The sequence below is a fragment of the Plectropomus leopardus genome, chromosome 19 (assembly GCF_008729295.1).
Source record: "Plectropomus leopardus isolate mb chromosome 19, YSFRI_Pleo_2.0, whole genome shotgun sequence".
Classification (NCBI taxonomy): Eukaryota; Metazoa; Chordata; class Actinopteri; order Perciformes; family Serranidae; genus Plectropomus; species Plectropomus leopardus.
In genome coordinates, this window is record NC_056481.1 from 15,187,790 (window position 1) to 15,210,034 (window position 22,245).

General features: G+C 38.1%; 2 protein-coding genes across 2 annotated transcripts; both read left to right on the forward strand.

The window, feature by feature from the left end:
* Positions 1-1,318: 1,318 nt before the first annotated feature.
* cmn (calymmin) lies at positions 1,319-18,097 on the forward strand. Its single transcript, XM_042508245.1, has 53 exons — positions 1,319-1,350; positions 1,472-1,525; positions 1,605-1,664; positions 1,797-1,841; positions 2,055-2,096; positions 2,401-2,451; positions 2,633-2,680; positions 2,780-2,830; positions 2,912-2,962; positions 3,237-3,275; positions 3,446-3,496; positions 3,623-3,667; positions 3,873-3,923; positions 4,169-4,228; positions 4,316-4,378; positions 4,850-4,897; positions 4,999-5,079; positions 5,732-5,773; positions 5,882-5,923; positions 6,016-6,063; positions 6,157-6,219; positions 6,306-6,353; positions 6,437-6,529; positions 6,744-6,800; positions 6,979-7,410; positions 8,785-9,081; positions 10,208-10,255; positions 10,625-10,678; positions 10,998-11,042; positions 11,135-11,185; positions 11,345-11,401; positions 11,985-12,038; positions 12,146-12,187; positions 12,284-12,340; positions 12,490-12,540; positions 12,624-12,662; positions 12,791-12,847; positions 13,131-13,199; positions 13,331-13,399; positions 13,593-13,658; positions 13,866-13,916; positions 14,032-14,079; positions 14,197-14,268; positions 14,380-14,451; positions 14,749-14,814; positions 14,914-14,982; positions 15,076-15,144; positions 15,586-15,642; positions 15,722-15,781; positions 15,866-15,904; positions 16,021-16,308; positions 17,593-17,649; positions 17,738-18,097. Exons 2-53 carry the CDS (start codon positions 1,507-1,509, stop codon positions 17,740-17,742), a joined length of 3,639 nt encoding a protein of 1,212 aa, XP_042364179.1. The 5' UTR covers positions 1,319-1,350; positions 1,472-1,506; the 3' UTR covers positions 17,743-18,097.
* A 621-nt stretch (positions 18,098-18,718) lies between these two features.
* LOC121958399 (progestin and adipoQ receptor family member 4) lies at positions 18,719-21,893 on the forward strand. The gene is made up of 3 exons (XM_042507298.1): positions 18,719-18,884; positions 20,620-20,838; positions 21,460-21,893. Exons 1-3 carry the CDS (start codon positions 18,719-18,721, stop codon positions 21,891-21,893), a joined length of 819 nt encoding a protein of 272 aa, XP_042363232.1.
* Positions 21,894-22,245: the final 352 nt, after the last annotated feature.

Consider the following 22,245-nt stretch of genomic DNA (forward strand, 5'->3'; position numbering starts at 1 on the left):
AAGAGATGAGACGAACGTCTTTTGGTTTCTCGGGTTTGCCTGTCACATTTCAAACGATCATGCTAAACTGAAATCTTTGAAATGCTCGCTGTATAGCTCTTATGTGTCCTCGGCCCTCTACCAACTTTTCTTGTGATGATGCGAAGCAACTATATATTCTTTTCTCTTTACCAGCGGCCTCAGTTTGTGAAATCAAAGGCAGCTCAGCTTCGGTGGCAGCAGCAGTCTAAATTTAACATCCCTGTGTGAGAAGGGAAAGAATGGTTTTACTGCTTGTACACAGTCCCTCCATTGACTTCTGTAGAGCCGAGGCTCACTACTTCCCAAAAATGTTGCTCAGTCTGACTCAACCGGAGACTGGACTCAGTCTTTAACAACGAATTTAGAGACTGTAAGAAATAATGGGGTAGGAAGGTGGCCGGACTATGTGTTTAGTGTAATTCATTACATTTATTTAATTCAGGAAGCATGTTAAAAAAAAAACAACCTTAAAAAGAGAAAAGACACTTTGTGTCCGGTTTTAGTTACTGGCTAGTTTCCATCTGTAGTCACGGAGCGGGTGAAAGAAACAATGTTTCGCTTCCTCTTAACACCCATTCCCTAATATTTTGAAAAACATAAATAAATATATATAAATAATTTTAAAACAACTGCATAGAAACATTTGATATTATACATTTTTAAAAAGTCAAAGCAGAAATATAATAGTGTGATTATTTTAATTTTCCAATTTAAACGTAAATGTGTGTACAGAATCATTGCCACTCTAGCCACCACTACACAGATAAGAAGGTATCTAAAGTAGCCAAATTTTTTACATGCAAAACAACATACAACATAAAATACAACATTTTTTGCAACGAACTTCGAAATGAAATATATATAAATAGACAGTTATTAATGTCACTGAACCATAAAAACAGGCACATGCAGGCGATAGCACTGAGGCTGCTGAGGGACCATTTAAAATCAAAAGATGAATAAAATAAGTTAATAGTATCACTCCCTCAGCAAAACAAAATGAAATCACAAAAATGCTAATAAAAATATCCAATTTTATGACCATCTCTCTCTCTGTAATACAATTACATTTTTGAAGATGAATATCTTCTTCTTGCTCACAACTTGACATTTTGCTTTCTAAAACTTTGTTTAAATTAGCTGTTATGGTCATGCTAAACAGGTTTGATTCCTGCCCTGTGGAGTAAGGATTGATTCGTGAATATGTTGCAGAGCTAAATGTTTTTCCTGTTAAACAGAAGTAACCTGACAGCAGTTTAACATTAAGTTGTGTTTAAGGTTATGGTGCTGCACATGGAATATCCAATGGACAAGGGCCACAACCTAATGGTAAATCCATCACACTCTGTATACTTAATGTCTTAATAAAGCATGCAAGTTATTATATTGGAAGGGTACCCACTCGAGGTAAAGCTTTTGCTCACAGCTGTTATGTCATGATGTTTTGCAGGACTGAAACCTCAGAACGGTGGAGGTGTGGGGCGAATGCTGATGCCATCGAAAGGTAAATGAACAGCACATTTTTCCAGCCATGGATTCCTCTGTTTCTGAGAGTATTTTGATATTAATTGTTTTTTTCTAAGGTGTGGGCCAGGCAATGGGTGCACAAAATGGATACGGCGGATACTCGACAAAAGGCAAAGGTTAGTTATTACATAAATCTGCATGACTGAATGATCTGATTTTAGAAAGATGGGGAATGTGTTTCCACACCATCAACTGAAAATTTAGAGCTTAATCTAACTTTTTCCCATAAAACATCTAATCTAATTAAGGCTACGGTGCAGCTGCTGGTGGGACCAATGGAGGAGGGACCAAAGGTAAGTTCAGCGATGTGCCAGTTTTCACTATATATTTGCAAAGTACTAGACATGATGCATCAATATTGATCCCTAATGGGGAAAATCGGTTGTTGCAGCAGCACAAGGACAAAATACATGCATGCAGATACTCTTTGGCAATAACAAATAATAGGTATTGCAAATTAAGAGCTTATTCTTAATTTTTCTTACCATGTATCTAATCTTTTTAAGGCTACGGTGCAGCTGCTGGTGGGATCAATGGAGGCATGAAAGGTAAGTTTCGCTGAAATTCTAAGATAAGACAAGATTCACCTTTACTCGTGCCCAGTGGGAAAATTTGGATTTTGCAAGGACAGTAAAAATTTTGGATGAGTATAGCGGGTAACATAAATAAAAAATAAGATCTGCATAAGGCTAATGTATGATGAAGTAATAGTACTGAGTATTTGTATTAACATAATAGAGCACAATGCAACAGTCAATGTAACATTAACATAATATAGTATAATCTTGCATTATTACACTGTAAAGAATCTAGTTGGATCTTTTGGTTCTGTTTTTCTATCTTGTTTTGAAGGCTATGGAGCAGCAGGTGGTGTAACCAACGGACAAGGTGGAAAACCACAGGGTACGTACTCCATGTGAACCCAAGCATCCAATGAGTGCAAAATTTTGCAGCAAATGCAAGATTTCCAGCTACTGTTTTAACAACCCATATTTTTTTGTTTGACTGCACTGCAGCATATTTTACTCAGTATCAGTCACCACTAACTTTTTTACAATCTCTTATTGTATTTTCACTAATCTAGGAGGAAATCCAGCAGTTGCACCCAATGGAAATGGAGCAAAATCTAATGGTAGATGTTGCATGCATCTCTCCACCAATTTACAAACAATTCTAATTTTACTTCACGATTATCTACTATAATATAATCGCACTGTGATCTTTAATGCAGGATATGGTGTTCAAGCCGGCCCAACCAATGGACAACAAACGAAAGGCAACGGTATGAAATCTTCTTATTCACAACACATAAATACAGAAAAAAAAAGAACACTGTTCAGTGTAAATGTCCTTTATGTTGCAGGCTACGGAGCTCAAGCTGGTGGATATGGCGGACAAGGAACTAAAGGCAATGGTATATTAGATGTGATGATGTACTAGATGAGATTTGACGTAGAGTCTGGTATGCTTATGTGTTCCATGCGAAACATCTTATAATTTTTATGCTATATAAGTCACTTGGGATTCACTCCAAACCTGCGCCACACTCAAACATACTGTAACTACTCCACAGCTTTAACCGCTCAGGTCATGATAATATCAGGAGCTAAAATAGTCATTATCATTTGAGAAAGCATGCAGCAGATGCTGAGACGCATTTAAACTCACACAGTCTCTGTAATCTCCAGGTTATGGAGCTCCAAACGGAAACAGAGGTTATTTGAATGGTGAGGTCACAGTTTCAATCATTTTATAACGACAGGCAGAGTGCTGCGTGTACATTACATTACTGTACATTAATGCTGGAAATGTAGTCACTTTGTTTGAAGTAATTTTATAGTTTAGTGTGGCATTTCCAAATGAGTCTCTTAGTGCTTGTTTCTCTCTTTCTGTTTAGGTTATGGTGCTGCCGGTGGTGTTCTCGGTGGGAATGGAGCTAAACCCAGTGGTGAGTGATAATTATTTTCATTAACAAATGATCCTTTTAATTCATGGAAAACAGTTTTACTTTAATTTGTTTCAAAATAAATATGAAGATGAAGAAAATACTTGTTTGTGTTGTAAATATTTCTAGGTAATGGAGCTGCTGCAAATAATGGACATGGAACCAAAGGAAACGGTAGGATAGCTTCTACAGCAATAAAATGTCTGTTTGTTGATTAGATGTTGATGGTATGAGCATACATGAGCACATACACAGACAGACATATTAAGAATAATGTGGAAAGAGTGGGTGTCAGATGTAGAATTCAGTTAAATCAGTCTCAAAATCCAACAAGTTAATTTGACTTAATGTAAGATTAATTAAATATAATTTGTGTCAGGCTATGGTGCTGGATATGGTGTACCTAATGGAAATGGGGCTAAAGGCAATGGTAAGGTTCACAAAAACGAAACTTTAAAACCCATATTTAAGTAAATGAATGTAGATAGTGTTTCATCTTTCAATGTAATAATCAATTCTTCAGGTCAAGGAGCTGCAGCTGGACAATCCAATGGGGCAAGACCAAATGGTAAGGGAATGGTTATGTTAAAATGTGCACAGTAATATTTTTTGAGTTTTGTGACATAAAACATGTTGATTTGTTTACGTAACTTAAGCATGTCTCTGTGTTAACAGGACAGGGAGGAGCTGGAAGTAAACCTATGAAAGGATATGGTCGACCACCTTTTGGCACAAGTACCTCATCTTTTACCTTGTTGTCAGGGTAATCGTAACACTCATTTTGATTGATTCACTGATACCTGTGTACTTCTGTGATTTAAGGTCCAGGTGTTGGGATGGGAGCCTCCAGAGGTCTGGGTGTACCTCAGCTTGCCAGGAACCAAGGTTAGTGGAGACCATGATACAGTACTGAGGTCACTACCGGGGATGCATGATGATATCGGCACATCATCGGTATCTTCAGATGTTGACTTTGAAACAAAATACCGGAATCGGAAAACATGCTGATTTTTGCAGATATCACAAACTATTCACAAACTTTCTTTTTTTTGTTGACAAAGTGAACATGTAAAAAAACATCAATCATACTTTATTATTTTGAACAATGAATACTGAATATGTTAAAAGCAATGTATTTTATGTCTCCATCCATGGTGGGCCATCACGATTACATTATGCATAATATGATTTTAAATCCACTACAGAAGAGACTTTAGGATCAGTAAAATTAGGGTTGGAAAAAAAAAGATATATAGATATCTGTATCAGTTATCGGCCAAATAAGTTATTTTTATATTGGCAAAAAATCCAATATCCTGCATAGACCAGTAACAATGTCTTTATTTGGTCTTGTAGGATATGGTGGTAATGGTTATAATGGTTATGGAGCTCAACCTGTGGGAGGTGAGTCATGCATAAGTTAGTTTGTACTGATCACTAACGGGATGATGAATAAAATGTATGTGGTTTTTGTTTATATATGTATGTGTTCACCGTATTTCTAGGCTATAACGGTGGTTATGGTAACGCTGGTTTGGGACTGGGACCTCGGTATGGAAATGGAGGAATGAAGGGGCCGAAACCTGGTAGGTACATCAAAAATGTCAAGTAAAAATTAGGTTTTTTTTTTTTTTTATTAAACATTCCTCCTCTGAATTATTTGCTAATATTCCAGGCTATGGTGCTGCAGCTGGTGTACCCAATGGACAAGGTGCAAAACCAAATGGTAAATCTATAAATAATATCTGATTAAATATAACTAAACTAAACTAACTAAAAATATGACACGTGTCCAGTTTTAATATAGTCTAAACTCATTGTGTTGTAAAATGTAAAGGTTATCCTGGAGCGAGAGCCCCTAATGGGAACGGACCTGTGCTAAATGGTGGGTCAATATGCAAGAAATGTTTGTTATTTTATTATTATAATATAAACAATATGAAGTATATTATTCTTGCTGTTTGTGACACTATTAAGGTTATGGATACCCAAGTGGTGGAGCTACTAAGCCAGTAAAACCAGGTAAATGTGCGATCAACAACATAAATGTTATTATTTTTGGATCTGAGTACAGAATTACCTTTCTTGTCATATGGACATTTTAAATCACTATTTTTATATAATAAGTTTTACATAATTTACATAATTTTGATGTATCTCTTTGTGTGGACCACAGATTAAGTTTTTTGCATAAGTCTGAATTTAGGTTTGTATTTTTTGTTTTTTTTGTTTTTTTAGGTTATGGCAATATTCCAAATGGGTATGGCGCCAAACCCAACGGTGAGACTGGCGCTTCTTTTCTTGTAATTATGATACAAAATACCATTTTATTTTGATGACATCTCAATCAGGATGAAAAATTAATACGCTTTCATGAATGTGCTGCAGGATATGGAGCCACCAGAGGAGGTGCAATGAGACCCCAGCCAGGTCACACATATTTTGTTAAACGTTATACTTAAAAACAATGACGTGTTTAGGTATGTTATGGATGTTTTTATAATGATTTGTTTTATCTTAAGGTTATGGAAATGGAGCTGTTCCTAATGGAAATGGAGCCAAACCCAATGGTAAGTGATCATTATTAAATGTTCCTCATGTAGAAGAATGTCCCTCTGTTTCATTGGGATGGTTCATTTACATAATGTCGTGTTTGACTCGAGGTTATGGAGCTGCAGCCGGAGCGGGAGCTGGAGTTACCAAAGGCTATGGAGCCAAACCCAATGGTGACAACCTCTGAAAAATATGCAACTTTATGTACAGTATTTTAGATGCCTGCCTTGCTCACTATTTCTTATATTTTTCTCTTAAGGTCAAGGAAATGGTGCTGCACTTGGTGGATATGGAGGTAAACCCAACGGTAAGTTCCTGCTATCCAATGTCAAATTTATTTTATTCAATAATAAACTCTGACTGACTACCAAAGTTAATCTACTCTGTCAGGATATGGAGGAGCAAGCAGAGGGTCAATACCACAAACTACCAAAGGAGTTGGAGCAGCATTACCCAGTGAAGGTGCTAAATCACTCGGCACTGGTAAGAACTCTGCAGAAATTACACATGTAATGTTTGTGATAAATGGATTGAACCAATCTCAGTTGTGTCCTCACACTGGTGAAGGGAAGGCAAAAAAATGATATAGAGTATCCCTTTGTCTCAGTTTTTGTTTTGCCATTGATCTACACTACATGAACAGTGTCTGCAGTGCTTTTTAGATTCAGAAAGTTGTTATTGAAAATGTGTTTCACAGGCTATGGCGGTCCTGCTGGTGTACCTAATGGACAGCTGGCTAAAGCAGCAAATACTGGTAAATCCTCTTGTGCATGCACGTGTTTTGCCTTTCACTTTTGCTGTATATTGACTTTATGTGTAAAGTTTTACACTTTTTGTTGTACACTTTTTTGAATTATTTTTCAATCTTTAAATTAAGTTCTTTGTGGTTTTCTATTTTGTTTTTCACCAACATATCTCTGTTTGGTTCTCAGGCTATGGTATGATTCCAAATGGTGCAGGTGCGTCCAATGAAAAGGGCCTAAAAGGTGGAGCTCTCTCTCCTGAGCTGCCCAGTGCAGCACCAGAGGTTGTTGCAGCTCCAATAACTCAGGGTGCAGCACCCGTTGCCCCCGAGCCAACGAGCGGTATCCTTGTTATGGTGACGCAAGAGAAATATCAAAAGCTGCCTTCACCTGTGCCACAAGGGAAGAGCTACAAACAGACACCACTAATCCCTCAGGCTACACCAGAACCAGCACCAGCGTTTCCTCAAGGCAAAGGCCTAAAGCCTGCACCCAAACCCACACCTGAACCAGCACCCATGGGTCCACAGGGCAAAGGTCCAAAGGTAGTCACATCTGGACCTGCACCAGTGGTTCCTCAGACCAACCCAGCACCAGAGTCAGAAGCAGTCCCCCCTCAAGGCAAGTACACTAAACCTGAATCTGTGCAGAGCTTTTTTTGGCAGGAAAGGAATCCTTGAATTAGATTACTAGAAGTATTTTACAAGTGTTTTTTTCCTTTTTAAATCAAATAAAAGTTTAAAAATGAAGTGACATTACTTTAGGGGACCCCCCCCCCCCCCCCCCCCCCCCCCCCCCCAAAGAGGCACATAAAAATAATTTGCTCTGTTAGATAGAGCCACATACTGTATTTATTTTATTTTGATACTTTACGTACAGTCTTGCCACTAAATTTGATTTTATGTTTTCAAAATGAAATATGGGGTAAATACTAAAGATTTGTTGCTACTAATACCACATATTAATTTGTTCAGGTCTTCACAGTAATTTAATGTCTTAAAAACATCAGTAGTTATATTTTAACGACTAAACTATGATTTTTCTTTCTAAACCTAGACAGGCAGTACCGGCACCTAAACCTAATAAAACTAAAAGTGAGACCTAACAAACTGCTCTCCGACAAGTGTTTATGCCTGATAAGCTGCTGGTAGGTGTAGCAGACCCCTTTTAACCCACATCTGTAAGGCTGATAACAACTGTTAACGTAATTCACTCAAGGGATGGGTGCCTTAAATGAAAAAAGCAAGACACATTGACTTGAATTTAATGATTTTCTTTTAGAGGAAATATGAATAGTCAGATTGTAGTGGATTTGTATCTCAGAGACTTTTGCAACAAAACTCAGAATGTATATAAAGATAAACACCTTTTAAATGTACTGCCTGAGTATTAATATACTCTGTGTCTGGTATTGTTCAGCATGTTTGCATTGAAACAGAGTAGCAGAATCTCACTGTACTTGTTTATTTAAATGTCAAAATGAATTGCATACTGTGAATCTGCAAACCTCATCCGACTTTGGTCTGTATAGATAAAGTTGAGACATGAACCGCTGATTAAATTACGTACCAATTTTCTATATATTGAAATGCTGTAAGGTAGCATCCTGATGACTCTCTGTTGTCCTCTTGATGCTCAGATTCATGTTTTATAAAATGATTCACAGATTATTCTTATCTTTTCTTTTCTTTTCTTTTTTTTTTTACTACAAATTGCCATCTGGTGCTGTTGACAAGAGTATCATTTTTTGATCACTTGCATTCTAGCTATGGCTGCATTTCCTGTATGTCAGTTAATGTTTTATAGTGTTTCTTATAAATCCATGTACTCTATAGTTTGTATCAGACACTGTAAATGCACTTGAGCTCAAATGTTGAGTATTTTCATGTTTTTCTACAGATGTGCATATTCTGTGGTGCTGAATGTATGAAGACGTTTGCAGTTATAGTTCATTTAGCTGAATAATATGTGTCTATAAATGATAATGACCTCTAGGTTATGTGACTGGAAGTGCTGTGCCTGAGCAAAATGGTGCAGAGACAGACGTTATTTTCGTGGTAGACAGCACCAGTGAAGGGGATGCTGCCCCTGAAAGCACCAAACCCCTGAAAACCAAAGCTGTTCCTGAAACAGTGGCAGCTAAAAGTTCAGGCAGCATCACCCCTGAAGAGACTCTGGCTGTGGGTGTCCCTGAGGTCACACCAGAAGAGGCAAACATCAAAAGTCAGCCTGAGGCAGGACCTGACAGGCTTGGGGTCAAAGGTCTCCCTGCAGGAGAAACTGGGGCAACTGGTAAACTAAATCTTGATTTGGGCGTGTTTGCTGGTGTTATTTTGCATGTGTACATGTCGACTGAATCCTGTGTTTGTCCTAACTTGAAGTCCATTGCAGAATTCTGCGGATTATGATCACCCAAAGTGTCTTACAATCCAAGACTTGTGTTGTTTGAATGGCTAGGATTCACTCTTACATACCTGTAATCTAATTAGTATTCTCTGTATCAGTATTTGCACACTTTTAGATCAGTTGAGGTGATTAATTTTGATGGTGAGAAATGCCAGGTATGAGCATTAGAGTGAATCCTAGCCAGTGCTCATGGTTGTAATTGTTTCAGTTGTACAGATTTTTGTGTAACTTTAGTTTGTGTCTGTGTTGCATGCTTCCCTCAGCATTGTCTCAAAAAATGACCAATAACTTGTGATCAGAATTGTTTATTTCATGTTTTCCTTTTGAAATTTTCACCCGACTTTGTCCTTTTTAAAATAATTGTCATGTATTAAAGCAACATTTTGGGGAAATACACTTACTTGCTTTCTTCCCGTGAGTAAGATAAAATAGTGGTAATACCACTCTCAATCTTGGAGAAACAGCTAGCCTCGCCTGTAAAACCACAACTTGTCTGTTTTTAGACTGAAAGTTTTGGCATGGATTTAAACAAAAAACATATGACATGTCCATTAATGAGCTTTAGTGGTGCTTGTTGGTTGGATTTTTACCATGTAACACAGCCAGGTTAGCTGTTTCCCCCTGTTTTCGGTCTTCAGGCTAAACTAAGCTAGCTGCCGGAGTTGGGTGAGAGGATTAATTTAAATTTATCTTACTTTCAGAGAAAGCCAATAAGAGTATGCCCAAAAATGTTGAACTGTTCCTTTAACATGTGGAGCTGGTTGAGAATGAACCGATTCACAATGTGTTCATTTCTAATGAAGTGTGTTTCTTTGTTTTTTGGTCCTTGTGATGTGTAACCGTAATCCTTATTCATTTTAATTTGGGGTATTAATGGTGCATGAGGTGAGTTTTAAAATATAACCCACCAATTAACTTTTTTTTATTGTTGTGTGTAACATTTTAAATAATGAATATATGTGGCTCATTTACAACTTAATCTTGATCTGTTACATCTGCCTCTGATTTTCAGTAAACGGAGGAGGAGCTTCGATGTCCAAGGGACAGGGAGCTAAACCTGGTAAACATTTCTCTCTTTTGACTGAATTAAAACTAATCTGAGAGTTGAAGTCCCCCTCAAGATGAACTTAAATGATCCCCTGATTTTTCAAGTAGTACCATCATAGCTAACAATTTAAATTTATCCGATGCTTTGGTTTATGACACATGCAAAGCAGCTAAATTGGTGAATACAGTAAACATTATACCTGTTATACATCAACGCGTTAGCGTTGTCATTGTGAGCATGTTAGAGCTCATATATATCGATAATATAGCGCAGCTTTTTGCAGCATTTTGTTCAAAGCCAAACTTACATTAAGTCTGCTTGTTAGGAGGCTGACTGCTCTGTTGTATGTAGGCTACATATCTGTCTGTCTGTTTGTTCCAGACTGTGGACCATCAGGAGTACCAAATGGGCAATGGATGAAAATACCAAGACCTGGTAAACTTTGAGAAATTACGTTTTAATACGGGCGATGTGTAAGTGCTAAAATGATGACCATAGTTCCAATGCTTCAATAGGAATTGCATGCTAAAATGTGTATTTTTACCTTTATTGCAGTGCATCTTGTTTTAAAAGTAATGGGTTTTTAAGTGGTTCATTGAGTTATGGGAGGGAGGACAACGTTACCTGAACCCTCTGATTATCTGTAGCACATATGTGTAACATTACTTGCACTTGGTTACTGCCTTAATTTGAATATTAAACACAGAGTCAGTGCAGATGATGGACACTAAGTGTACACGTTTTGTCATTAAAGGTTATAATGGAGGTACTGGAGCGTCTGCTGGCACAAACACAAAAGGTGCTTTTATACTACTTACTCTGGACATGGCATAGATACAGGAATACTTATTGCTTGTATTATTACTTCATGATTCTTTGATTTGTTTTAAGGTTATGGAGCAGGAGCCGGTGTTCCAAACAGATTCGGTGGTAAACCCAACGGTAAATGACTTTATCCTTCATTATCAATATTCGTGTGTGTGAGATGTTCACCATGGAGCATTTTGCAGATGATAATTGAAGCCTCCTGCAGATTTGTTCATGATGTACATACAGAAATGAATGAAGGCCAGGTGGTAGTTATATTCTGCCATTACTTAGGATACGGTGCCAGTGCAGGGGGGTATTCAAACGGAGGAGCTAAAGCAAACAAACCAGGTAATGAGTCTTTTTTGTGATCACTTTTTTAATTTAGTTTAAAGATATGCATATATAATTACAGCAAGGATATATTTGATACATAACATTGCAGTAAAAGATAAAAATTAAAAATAAATGGTGATGACCCACCACCCACCCTATTAAATCTCAATATTTTCAAACAGTAGAACATGTGACTGGGAAAAAAATGGAAGAAAACTATTATCGCGTTGCAGGTATGTCCTGTATCATACTAAATTTTGCAGTGCTATATATTATATAATCATAGATATTCTTGAATTTGACTTAGAGTATTCGTCGAACATGAAAAAAATTCTGCGTCCATCATAAATCCAGCATTTACGCTGCAGCTGGACAAGCTAGTAATAAAGCAGATAAGGAGTCTGATAAAACAGCTATGAGGGAAAAGTGTGAGGTTTGAAATCCATAAAATAAAATATTCCTTAATACCATTCTGATTTCTTTAAGTGATATAGTAATAACTGGAATTTCCTTATTCCAGTTCCTTCCTTTTTCACTGTACTGTTTGTTTAGTGAAGGTAAAACCCTTATATTTAAATGTCGTTTTATTTATCCAAAGGTTACGGAGCAGGAGGCTACACTGTCCCTGGACTCAGCAATGGATACGGAGCTGGTAATATTTACTATCAGTACAAACATTGATAGTTTCCAGATTTTCTCTTTCACTTATAAAGAAATTTGGATGTGTTTTCCAAAGTACTTTTGGTTTTCTGTGTGCAGCAGGCCTTGGATATCCTTATGCGGGGAAACCTAAGCAACCTGGTGAGTGTGTATCTTCAAGCACTTCAACCTCATAGGAGTAATAATTGTAATTTTAAGTGTGTAGTGTGTTTTGATAATCGTTCTCTGTGATCTCAGGTTACGGACAAGGAGCGTACCTTGGAGCTGGATATGGAAATGGAAATGCATATGGAGGTGCATTTTAAAAGGATAACCTTTAAAATGTGTCTTAAATTGTAAGCTGATGATAAGTTGCGCCTGCAGTAGCTGTATAAACTAAGGCTGAATTTGGACCACAAAAAATATTTCTTTGTAATGAGGTTGTTTATGATGTCCTTTTGCAGGATATGGAAATGGAAATGGCTACAGTGCTGGTGTGCAGCCTGACTATGCAAGTAAGGAACATTATATGGAATTTAGTTAGTTTCATTTTTGTGTTATTATAGTCAAAATCAATATTTTTGGTTTTTCTTCTCAGGTCTTGGCCAGGGTGTTCCCACTGCTAATGGAAAGTCAGGTATGATATGAGAGACAAATGTAGATACGATTAAATATAACATAAGAGTGAAGTTATTTAGATCAAGAAGACATGGATTGTGAAACAGTGAAAATAATCCACTATTGTCCAATTTACTGACTCTACAGGTGGTGCCAGACAGATGCCTTACAGTGGAGCCCCCGTTGTTCCTGCTGGACTGGATGGTAAGACCATAAAAATATGATTTAATCATGAGCTGAATTATCCACAGTAAAACCCCCCCAAAAAAACACAAATCTCCTTACTTGCAAAACTGTTCCTAATTGTGTGGTGTGTGCAAAAGCAGACAGAGTATGAGTTTAGTGCTGTTCTGTAGGAATCATCTGTCTAATATTTGCAACAAAAGCATCAATAAAACATTCTAAAAAGGTCTTAATACTGTTAGCAGAGTATTCACCTAAAAGTCAAAAGATCCAGTACAAAAACTTTTGATGTGTACACATGCAGGAATGAGCAAGTTTGTGCCTCAGTCTGCTGGTCTCGGTCCAAATCAAAAAATGGGCAGCATGTATGGTGGTATGTATAACTTAATTTCTTTCAAATTGTTAACATGAGACAACACACCTGTACAGCATAACAATGTCTTAAGAAACAGTCTTAAAAAAAAATGCAACAAACCACAACTAAAACTTTCTCCGTTGTAACAGGAATGGGCGGCTTGCCTTTTGGCGGTCAGACTCTGGGAATGGGTGCAGAGAAATCAAACACCAAATACGGTGAGTGCTTGTTGGTCGTATTTTATCACTTCACTACAATGTGGCCTGGAAAGGGAGTTTAATGGACAGATTTATGAGTTTATAGCTCATAAAATTCTGCCTCATGTTTTTGTGCAGAACTCTCAGTTAAATCTAAAACGTCTTAATATTATTGTGCCAACCAACATTTTTTTCTACTCACTCACTGATTTAGGCATTGGTGGGTTGCAGTTTGGTGGACAGCCCCTCAGTACAGGAACTAATGGTGCAGGAAAGTATGGTATGTTGTTAGTTACATGCTTCCCTTTACGTTTTTTATATGGATGCTGCATGTAGGTCTTGATGGAAACTGAAAAGTCATTCATTTGTGATCTGGGTGCTTTCTGGTTGAATGTACATACTAAACTCACTTTAGTCCAGTAAGAGTCAATACAAGCATGCAAGGTCAGTCTGGTGAGTCCCAAATGTGTTTCTCAATTCTGTTCAGGTTATGGTGGAAGCCCCTTTGCTGGAAACGGCAAATCATCTGGAAAACATGGTGAGCCATTTGTCATGCAGTATGTATTTCAAAAAAATAGTCAGCACCGTGAGCATGGCGTATCTTATGTGTTGTTTGAGATATTAATGATGACATTGATTTAAAATACTTGTAGGTGGTCTTGGTGCAAGCACGGGAGGGGATCCTGCATCCGCACCATACGGTCAGTGTGATGTGACCAAAAAGGGGTTTTGCTGTGGCTGATTTTATTATCTTTACTGCAGTAGTCATTCCAAAAATGCAGACACTATGTTACTGTTTTCCCTTCTTCTCTGATCAGGATACGGTGGGTTCTCCAATGTTGGACAGCTTCTTGGCCTCGGCAGTAATGGAAATACAGCGGGCAAATACGGTGAATTATTAGCTTTAATATCCCTCGTTATGATTTGCTCGCTACTCATACTTTGCCACCTTAACGTTTTATTATTCCTCTTCTTCCTCTGTCTCTCCATCGTGTCTACAGGTTATGGAAGAATGCCTTATGAAGCTCAACCGGCTGGACTGAGCCCTGACGTCAAATCTACTGGCAAATACGGTAAAAGCTTGTTTATATTTAGCGCACAGATAGTAGTGGTATCAATCCTCCATGTTAACTCTTGGCAAGGAAAGAAATACATGTATTTCCAAAATGTCACACATTTATTTTTATGATTAATCCACTTATAGGGGAATTTTATGAAAAAGTTAAAATCAAAAGGTGAATTTAATGGAAAAATAAAAATTAAGTCAGAGTCATGAAACTATAGGCAGACGGCACTGGATACAGCAAGTATGAATATAGTGTTTTATTTTATTTTTTTTTTAATTTCTTTAATCATATATTTTATTCCAGGTCTGGCTGGGTCACCATATCAGCCTGAATCTCCTGGACAGAACGGAAAATCAACAGGCACATATGGTGAGAATCAGCAAACACGACAGCCTCCTTCTAATTGTCACTTGTTTGTGTCTTTATTTGATTTGACTCGTCCTCTCATTGTGTTTGCTTACTGTTAAGGTGGCGGTGAAGTTCCTTATGCACCACAAGCTCTTGGTTTTGGAAGTGAAGCAAAATCTGGGAAATATGGTGCAGTACATCCTTTTTATGTGTTTTCATACCAGTTATTCATTTCCCTGCAGTTATTTTCAATATGTTTACTGATGAGTTTAACATCAACAGATAACCAGGGACCATACCAGGCGCAGCCCCTTGAGTCTGGATCTGAAGCCAGATCTGGTGTAATATACGGTATTTCATCTTAATTGCTACAAATTACCTGAGCAGCTGGGTCAGAAACGTACAAATACATTTTGCATTTATATAGTGGTGTGCCACATCATATAATTTGCGATAATACCGGTATAATTTTTAATATAAGAAAAGTTAATTTCGTTACAATATTCCAACTTGTCGACATAATGATACATTTGCTAATAGTTACTAATGTTTACAAACTAAAGAAATGAGAGAGAAGGCGAACTGCTTATGCTTACATGTAACAATATAATGCCTTTTGTGTTCCAGTTGTATGTTGTTGACGTTAATACTAATAGTGTTTTTTATATTTTTCAGTATTTTTGTCATATCATCAAGAATATTGTTATCCTAAAAATAACCTGAAATATTGAGATATTATTTTAGGGCCATGTTGCCGGCCCTTACGTTTATATTATTTTTGCCCTTCAACAGATGCAGCCGGTTTACCTTATGAGCCTCTTGAGACGGATTCAGCTGGAAAATCTTACGGTGGGTCAGGCAAAGAGATTTACAGCACAAATATACTGCAGATCTCTTCTTAACTGGTTATTTTTTCCTGATCTCTTAGCGAAGGGAGAAGTACCGACACCAGCAGCGGAAGGTGAAGGGATGTCCATTGACAGATATGGTGAGTGTGTTGTGTGTTTTTCTGCATGGTTGTCTCTTGTGGCTCCACTGCATTGTGTGATATTTCACTGTTTCTCATTTTCAGAAAATGTAGGCTATATAAATGGACAAGTGCAGCCAGAAGGTAAAACTATGAAATGAAGAAAATTGCATACATTTTGCACAGACAATATTGAAATCTTAGTTCACAGTGATTCACTGTTTCTTCCCACTTTCATGCCTCTCTCTCTCTCTCTCTAGTTGTTGCGTTTCCTGCAGCTCCCACTCCCAGCCCCACCCTGGCCTACCCGTCCGTCCCGTCCTATCTGCCTGTGGAGTCCTTCACACCTGATGTGGTGCCCGCAGAAGGGGTTGAGCACTTGCCGGACCCTGTGGGCACTGATGGCCTTGCCCTTGACTCCGTGCCTGCTACAGGATCACTGGGCGTGGCTCAGGTGCCTGAGCAACCTGATGACCTGCTTCATCAGCAGCAGCTGCCACGTCAGATACATATTCAGCAGCATCTTAAACTGCATTTTCACCCACAAGGCAAGTCCAGGAGAGGATAAAGTACTGTGCTTTAAAGTAGAATAATTGACAAGTTTTACGTGCCAGGAAAGCTGTTTCCTCCTGTTTTCAATCTTCTTTAAAGATATAGGATGGAGGATTTTCCTAAAGAACAGTGTGTAGACTCAAACATAAGTAATTCCCTCTCACTTGTCACTTATGACTCAGTAGCAGTGTGTGGCGGTGTGTTTCTCTGCAGAGACTCTGCTCTCTGTCTATCTTCTCTTCTTTTCTTGTTCTTTTCTGTGTACGGGGATGTGTATGGGCTTCCCACAGCGCTCAGCTGAGGTTTGGGCTTCACAAAAAGGTAGTGCCCAGGTGCCAGACCATAAGCAGCAGGCATCCAAGAAACACAGTGCCGGAAAAAACAAACAGAGCAAGATGAAGTGCCAAATAAGAGCGAATCTGGGGTCGGCTTTTAGTGTCACTTTCCCTGGCAAGTGTGTTTACAAAAAGTAACCGACAGTCATGTGTAGTACACATATAAGCTTTATATTTAACATACATGTCAGTCCAAAAAAATCAGGCCCAACCCTACATGGGTTCTGTCCAGGCCCAAGCTGAGCCCAAACCATGGCAGCAGCTCTGGGCCCACTGTAAAAATAAAAAAAAAAATACTAGCTTAAGTATTTCAGTGTGGTTATAGACATTTGTTACACAGGGTGCATTAATAATAGTAAATAGCTATTCTGAGCGCCAGAGTGCACTCTGTTATAAACTAGACCATTCAAAAATTAGGAGCGCTGTTGGACTATTCTGTGTGGTTATTCAGAGCTGCAGAGGCTGAAGGTGGAGTAGCAAATTGCCGAGTTCAGGGAAACTGAAACTTAATCTGTTGTTACCCCTTTGAAATCTGGATTTCAGGTAATTTTCTTGTACTTTTTCCTTGCTAATTTTGGGGGTCATTTCTTGTTCAGTTGCTTATTTTCTTCTGCCCATGCTTTTTTAAGGAAATCTAGCCAAAATGCCCAGGATTAAAAGGGTTAATTCATATAAAAACGGGGAAATTAGCAAAAAACCTGACCCAATTCAAGCTGGGGTGAATATTGAGAAATGACAGGATTGGGGGATGGATTAAGGTAAATAAATGTATTTCCCAAAATGTCAAACTATTCCTTTAAGTTTACCATACCAAACATTAAAATCCAGGCAGAGGCTGCATGTGCTTTAAAATTAAACAATAAGTGTGAGTAATGTTCCAAGGCAAAAAAGTAATCTGAGAGTTTTTGCATAACAGAGTGAACTGTTTGTTTTCTTTGTCTTCAGGAGCAAAGAATGGCAAATATGATTTGAATGGCTTCTTTGGGAACAGTGGCTATCAAGGTAAGAACAGACTGACTCACACAAAAAAATAATCATTTTCAGTTTTCTGACTGCTGCACAACCATCCCACTCATGTTTCTCCACACAGGTTAACCCTGCACACAACGACAAGTATAATCCTTCTCTGCCGTTGTATAATATTTTTGATATCTAATTGTATATTATTTTCTTTTCTTCTGATTGTCGAATAATGCCGATATTTTTGTGTTTGTATGTAGAGAAAAAACATGCAAACACTTTGAACTGTTTTCTGTTTATGTAAATTTTATGCACCCTGCATTACCTGTTGTCCTGCACTTACTGCTCACTGTACATGCAAAGAATTTGTTTGGGAGAGAAATTGAGTTTGTCTGCTGCATACAGTACAGTCAGTGTTATTATTGAATCACACAGTTTTGCCTCAAAATAATTCTGTCAACATAATTCTGTCTTATTTATTTTACATGGGAAAGGGTTTTTTTACTACTTGTTGCAAGCATCTGTTTATTATTGTACAGTATTTGATTGAATAAAACCATCAATGAATACTAAACAGTAGACTAGTTTGTGTGTGTTTGCATACATTAGTATGCTTAAATGTACTGTAAATGCTCAGGAATTATCAGTGTCATTAAGAAGAAACACCTCTTACAGTGTTGTAATCCCCAGATCACCCTGAATGCAGCACAGTTTTAGACCAGCATAAGGAATAGGAACATGAGTGCAGTCTATAGTAAGGGAAATAAAGAATATAGTTATGTTGAAGTTGAGGTGTGGGTCAGTTATGAGCCATGACGAGGAGCAGCTGCGGCATTGCACGTGGCTTTTTGTGAGGATTACGCCAGCTTAAGGCTAAGAGCCCTTCTCTGATTGGCCTAACTGAAAGCATGCCACTTGGCCAGCTCAACAGGTTGCTTGCTTGGAATTACACCTGTCCAATGATGGATTTCCAGGAGCAGAGTTTCCAGCTCCATGTGTTCATAACCGTGCCTTTGCGTCCTGAGCGTAGCCTCTTTTAGGATGTAAACGGTGAGGAACCTGAACTATTCTGTCAACTCAATGTGAGGGGCATTGGCTGCAGGAAGTGGTGATGGTGCTTTGTGAAAGGCCACGGCTGTTGGACTTTGCTAAGACCCCTCAACACCTTCAGTTCAACAAATATGTCCTGACGGGTTACCGGCCGGTATCCACGGCTCAGGAGTGCCTCAGGAGCCTCTTCTACATGCACAATGAGCTGGGGAACATTTACACCCATGGTAAGTCCAGACAATAATGCACATTGCATTTGGTTTAAACTGCTGTTCTTTCGTTGGGAGACAACACAGTAAATGCCAAAATTAAAGTGTTTAATCTGCATCTTATTCATCCTGTTAAAATGTCTTTACAGTACAATGCAGAGCAAATCCTTCCGACCATTTAACACATACAAACACAACAGGTCACAGATGTCCACTACTCTCACTTATGGTTATAAGCATACTGAACGAGGTGTATAATGAGGATATGGGGTATTAGCTGTAATCTGCCCTGGGAATCCCTGTGACCTGGAAATATCCTGCTGTTAACAAGGTCTTTAAGGTGTGTGTCTGGCTGACACTTCAGCTGTAAATGTCCACACTGAGAGTATCAGAATGCCAAAGTACGCATCCTGGAGATGCACTTTTGCATAGATTGCAGTTGCAGAATGTGAAGAATGTCACAGTATGTTGACATAATTTTTGATGTGTACTTTTGATGTGAGATTTACAAACTTGAACCCGACTTCAGTATAAAGACGAGCAAAACTGGAAATGGAGCTGCTAAAACCTGCACAACCTTGAACTTTTGAAGGATTCTTCCTCATGCTCCAGTTTCTCCTTGGCTATCCCATAAGTCCATTAAGTCTAACACTCTTACAAAGGGGGGAAGTGAAGGGCAATATGTTAAGAGCATTGCTCATGTTTCTCTATGCATGTAGCCAACAGTCATATCTGTCACATTGTTCCTAGTAAAGAAACAAACAGGAACAACTACATTAAATTCCTCATATTCCTCTGTAGGAAGTTGTATTTAATTATTGCTCACTTATTATTTATTACAGACTATACTGTATTATTATGATTACTACTATTATATGTTATATTATACAATATTCAATTAATTATTACTTAGATATTAGCTGCTTTATATGAGCTTATTTCTCCTAACCACATTTTACTCACTTTCATGAATTTATTTTTCATTTTTTTCAGTTGTGTCTCCATTTGTTCATGTCTGAGCTTAGTTTTGTTTGATATATGTGCTCTCATGTTCTTACTTTTGTAAGTCATATGTTACACAGGTCATGGATAGATCATGGATGGTTTTCTTTTTCATATTTATTCTGAAAATATCTGAATCTAACAAACTCTGTGTTTAAGCTTAAAAAGTACTACAGAGTTAAAATTATAGTAACTAATAATAATGTAAATGATGATAATAGTAATAATTTTTTTTAAATTATTATTACATGGCACGTGATTCTATGAGTTAAACCTCATACTTAACTGTACTGCACTATATCATGCTTCATATATTACACTTCCATCATATGTGTCACTTTACTTCATAACACTAATTGCTTTTGCATTGTTCATTTTCACTTTTATCCTTATACTAGTTATATAATTATATACATCACTTATTTCATCAATGTAGTATTTTATTCATATATTTTATTATTTACTTATAGATACTTATTTCTGTCTAGTGTTGCTGTAACACCTGAATTTCCCCTCTAGGAATTTATAAAAGCTTATCTTATCTTAATTTAAAGAAGGTGTCAGAAATCTACATAGACATCAACCCTACACAATTTTGGACAATAATGCTAAAGAGTAATGATTTAGAATTAGATGGTTTTCAAAAAGGCCTTGCATCTGTGCAGGTTTTAAAACTTTTTTTTCTCCCTTCATGTCATTTAATTTAATTTCTCCTCTTTCCTGTTCTACTCCTTATCTTCTGTCACTTCAGGCGTCCCATTTTTCCTTTTCTTGGTGCTGCTGCCCTTTAGCATCCCCTGGATGGAGGTGGACAGTGCCTGGATCGGTGTGGTCCACTACCTGGCCTGCCTGTCCCCCACCGTGGGCTCGGTGGTCTACCACGTGTTCATGAACCATGTGGGAGGAGAACATGTGTATGACACCCTGCTCTCCCTGGACATGTTTGGTGTCTGCCTTGTTAACACACTGGGTAGGTTGTTGATGCTACTGCCAGCTGTAATTTGCTCTTCTGTCTAAATCCTACAAATTCTGCAACAAGCACAGCATCAACATTATCACCACTGATCACAGCTGTTTGTCTGACTAAATTAATCTTTACTTCCACATATAACAATCTCCATCAGCTCATTTGTTTAAAAAAATGTTTTAAAGTTTAAAACTCCACAAAAAAGACAGTATTCTGTCATGATCTTAATTTAATTTCCACTTACTATTGTTTGAAAGTCTTTTGAGGCAAATCCAACACATCAAATTTTTCTCATCATTAAAAAACTGACCATTAAAATGATTTTCTGTTTAACTGTTTCTGTTTTAGCCTCTGTTGGAATAAACCATTATTTGCAGTCTTGCTTAGATGAGCAGATGAATATCACTCAAGTGTTGCTCTGTGGAGGTGTTTTCAGTTAGTTGCAATGTACAATCTCACCACTAGGTGTCACTAAATCTCACACACTGGTCCTTTCATAAGTCTGACTCAAGTCCTAGCCTTTGCGCACAATAACCTTGACAACAACCAAGTTCCTAACATCTGAGTTAGTTTTATTTATTGCTTTTGTTAACTTGAAGGCTAAATCTTCCCTCTTGTCACCAGGTGCACTTCCCATCATCCATATCACCCTCCTTTGCTACCCAGCGACGCGACAGGCTGCCTTGCTGGCTTACATCCTTCTGTCAGCCTACGGCATCTACTGTGCCACCACGGCCCGCACTAACGTCCTGCGCCTGCGAGCTTTCGTCTGGCAGGCCCTCTTCCGCTTCACCCTCTTCCTGTTCCGGGTGTTTGGCAGCGGGGTGGGCAGTCCAAACTCCCTGCGCCTCTTTGTCATCATGGACTCTCTGGCTGTGGTGGGAGGGCTGGTCAACATCATCCAGATCCCTGAGCGCTTCGTCCCCGGCCTGTTTGATAACTGGGGCAACAGCCACCAGATAATGCATGTCATGGTGATTTGCTCAATTGTCTACCTGCACTGGGGCACGCTGGAGGATTTAGCCTGGATTAAGACCTACCAGTGTCCTGCTGAGTGATACCAAATGTATCGAGTACACACTTGCATGCACTCAAGGCTGCGCTGATGGAAATGAGGTTTAGGGTTCAATGAGGCAGTAGAGGCAAGTTGTTACAAAACGCACTTTAGTCTTAGCTGCTGAAATTCTTCACAAGGGAAGTTTGCAATTTGACATTTTGCCAGTGCAGAATAAGAGGAACTAACAGTGTTGTAACTGTGAAACTCAAATATCAATGTATCAAATTAAAAATCCTGAGCACACTTGATTTTTAGTTTGTTGAAATGCAGTAGTTCTGGGTCGTATTACCCATAACCAAAAATAGTTTCTAAATGTAAAATAAAATAAATGTATTTAATAAATTATATATTTT

Bases quoted from the DNA above. Each gene is read 5' to 3' on its own strand.
- cmn (XM_042508245.1), top strand. The intron at 10,256-10,624 runs GTAAACATTTCT...TGTTTGTTCCAG, and splicing joins GGGACAGGGAGCTAAACCTG to ACTGTGGACCATCAGGAGTA. The intron at 15,782-15,865 runs GTGAGTGTGTTG...TCTCATTTTCAG, and splicing joins GATGTCCATTGACAGATATG to AAAATGTAGGCTATATAAAT.
- LOC121958399 (XM_042507298.1), top strand. From the start codon at position 18,719: ATGGTGCTTTGTGAAAGGCCACGGCTGTTGGACTTTGCTAAGACCCCT. The intron at 18,885-20,619 runs GTAAGTCCAGAC...CTGTCACTTCAG, and splicing joins GGGGAACATTTACACCCATG to GCGTCCCATTTTTCCTTTTC. The intron at 20,839-21,459 runs GTAGGTTGTTGA...TCTTGTCACCAG, and splicing joins CTGCCTTGTTAACACACTGG to GTGCACTTCCCATCATCCAT.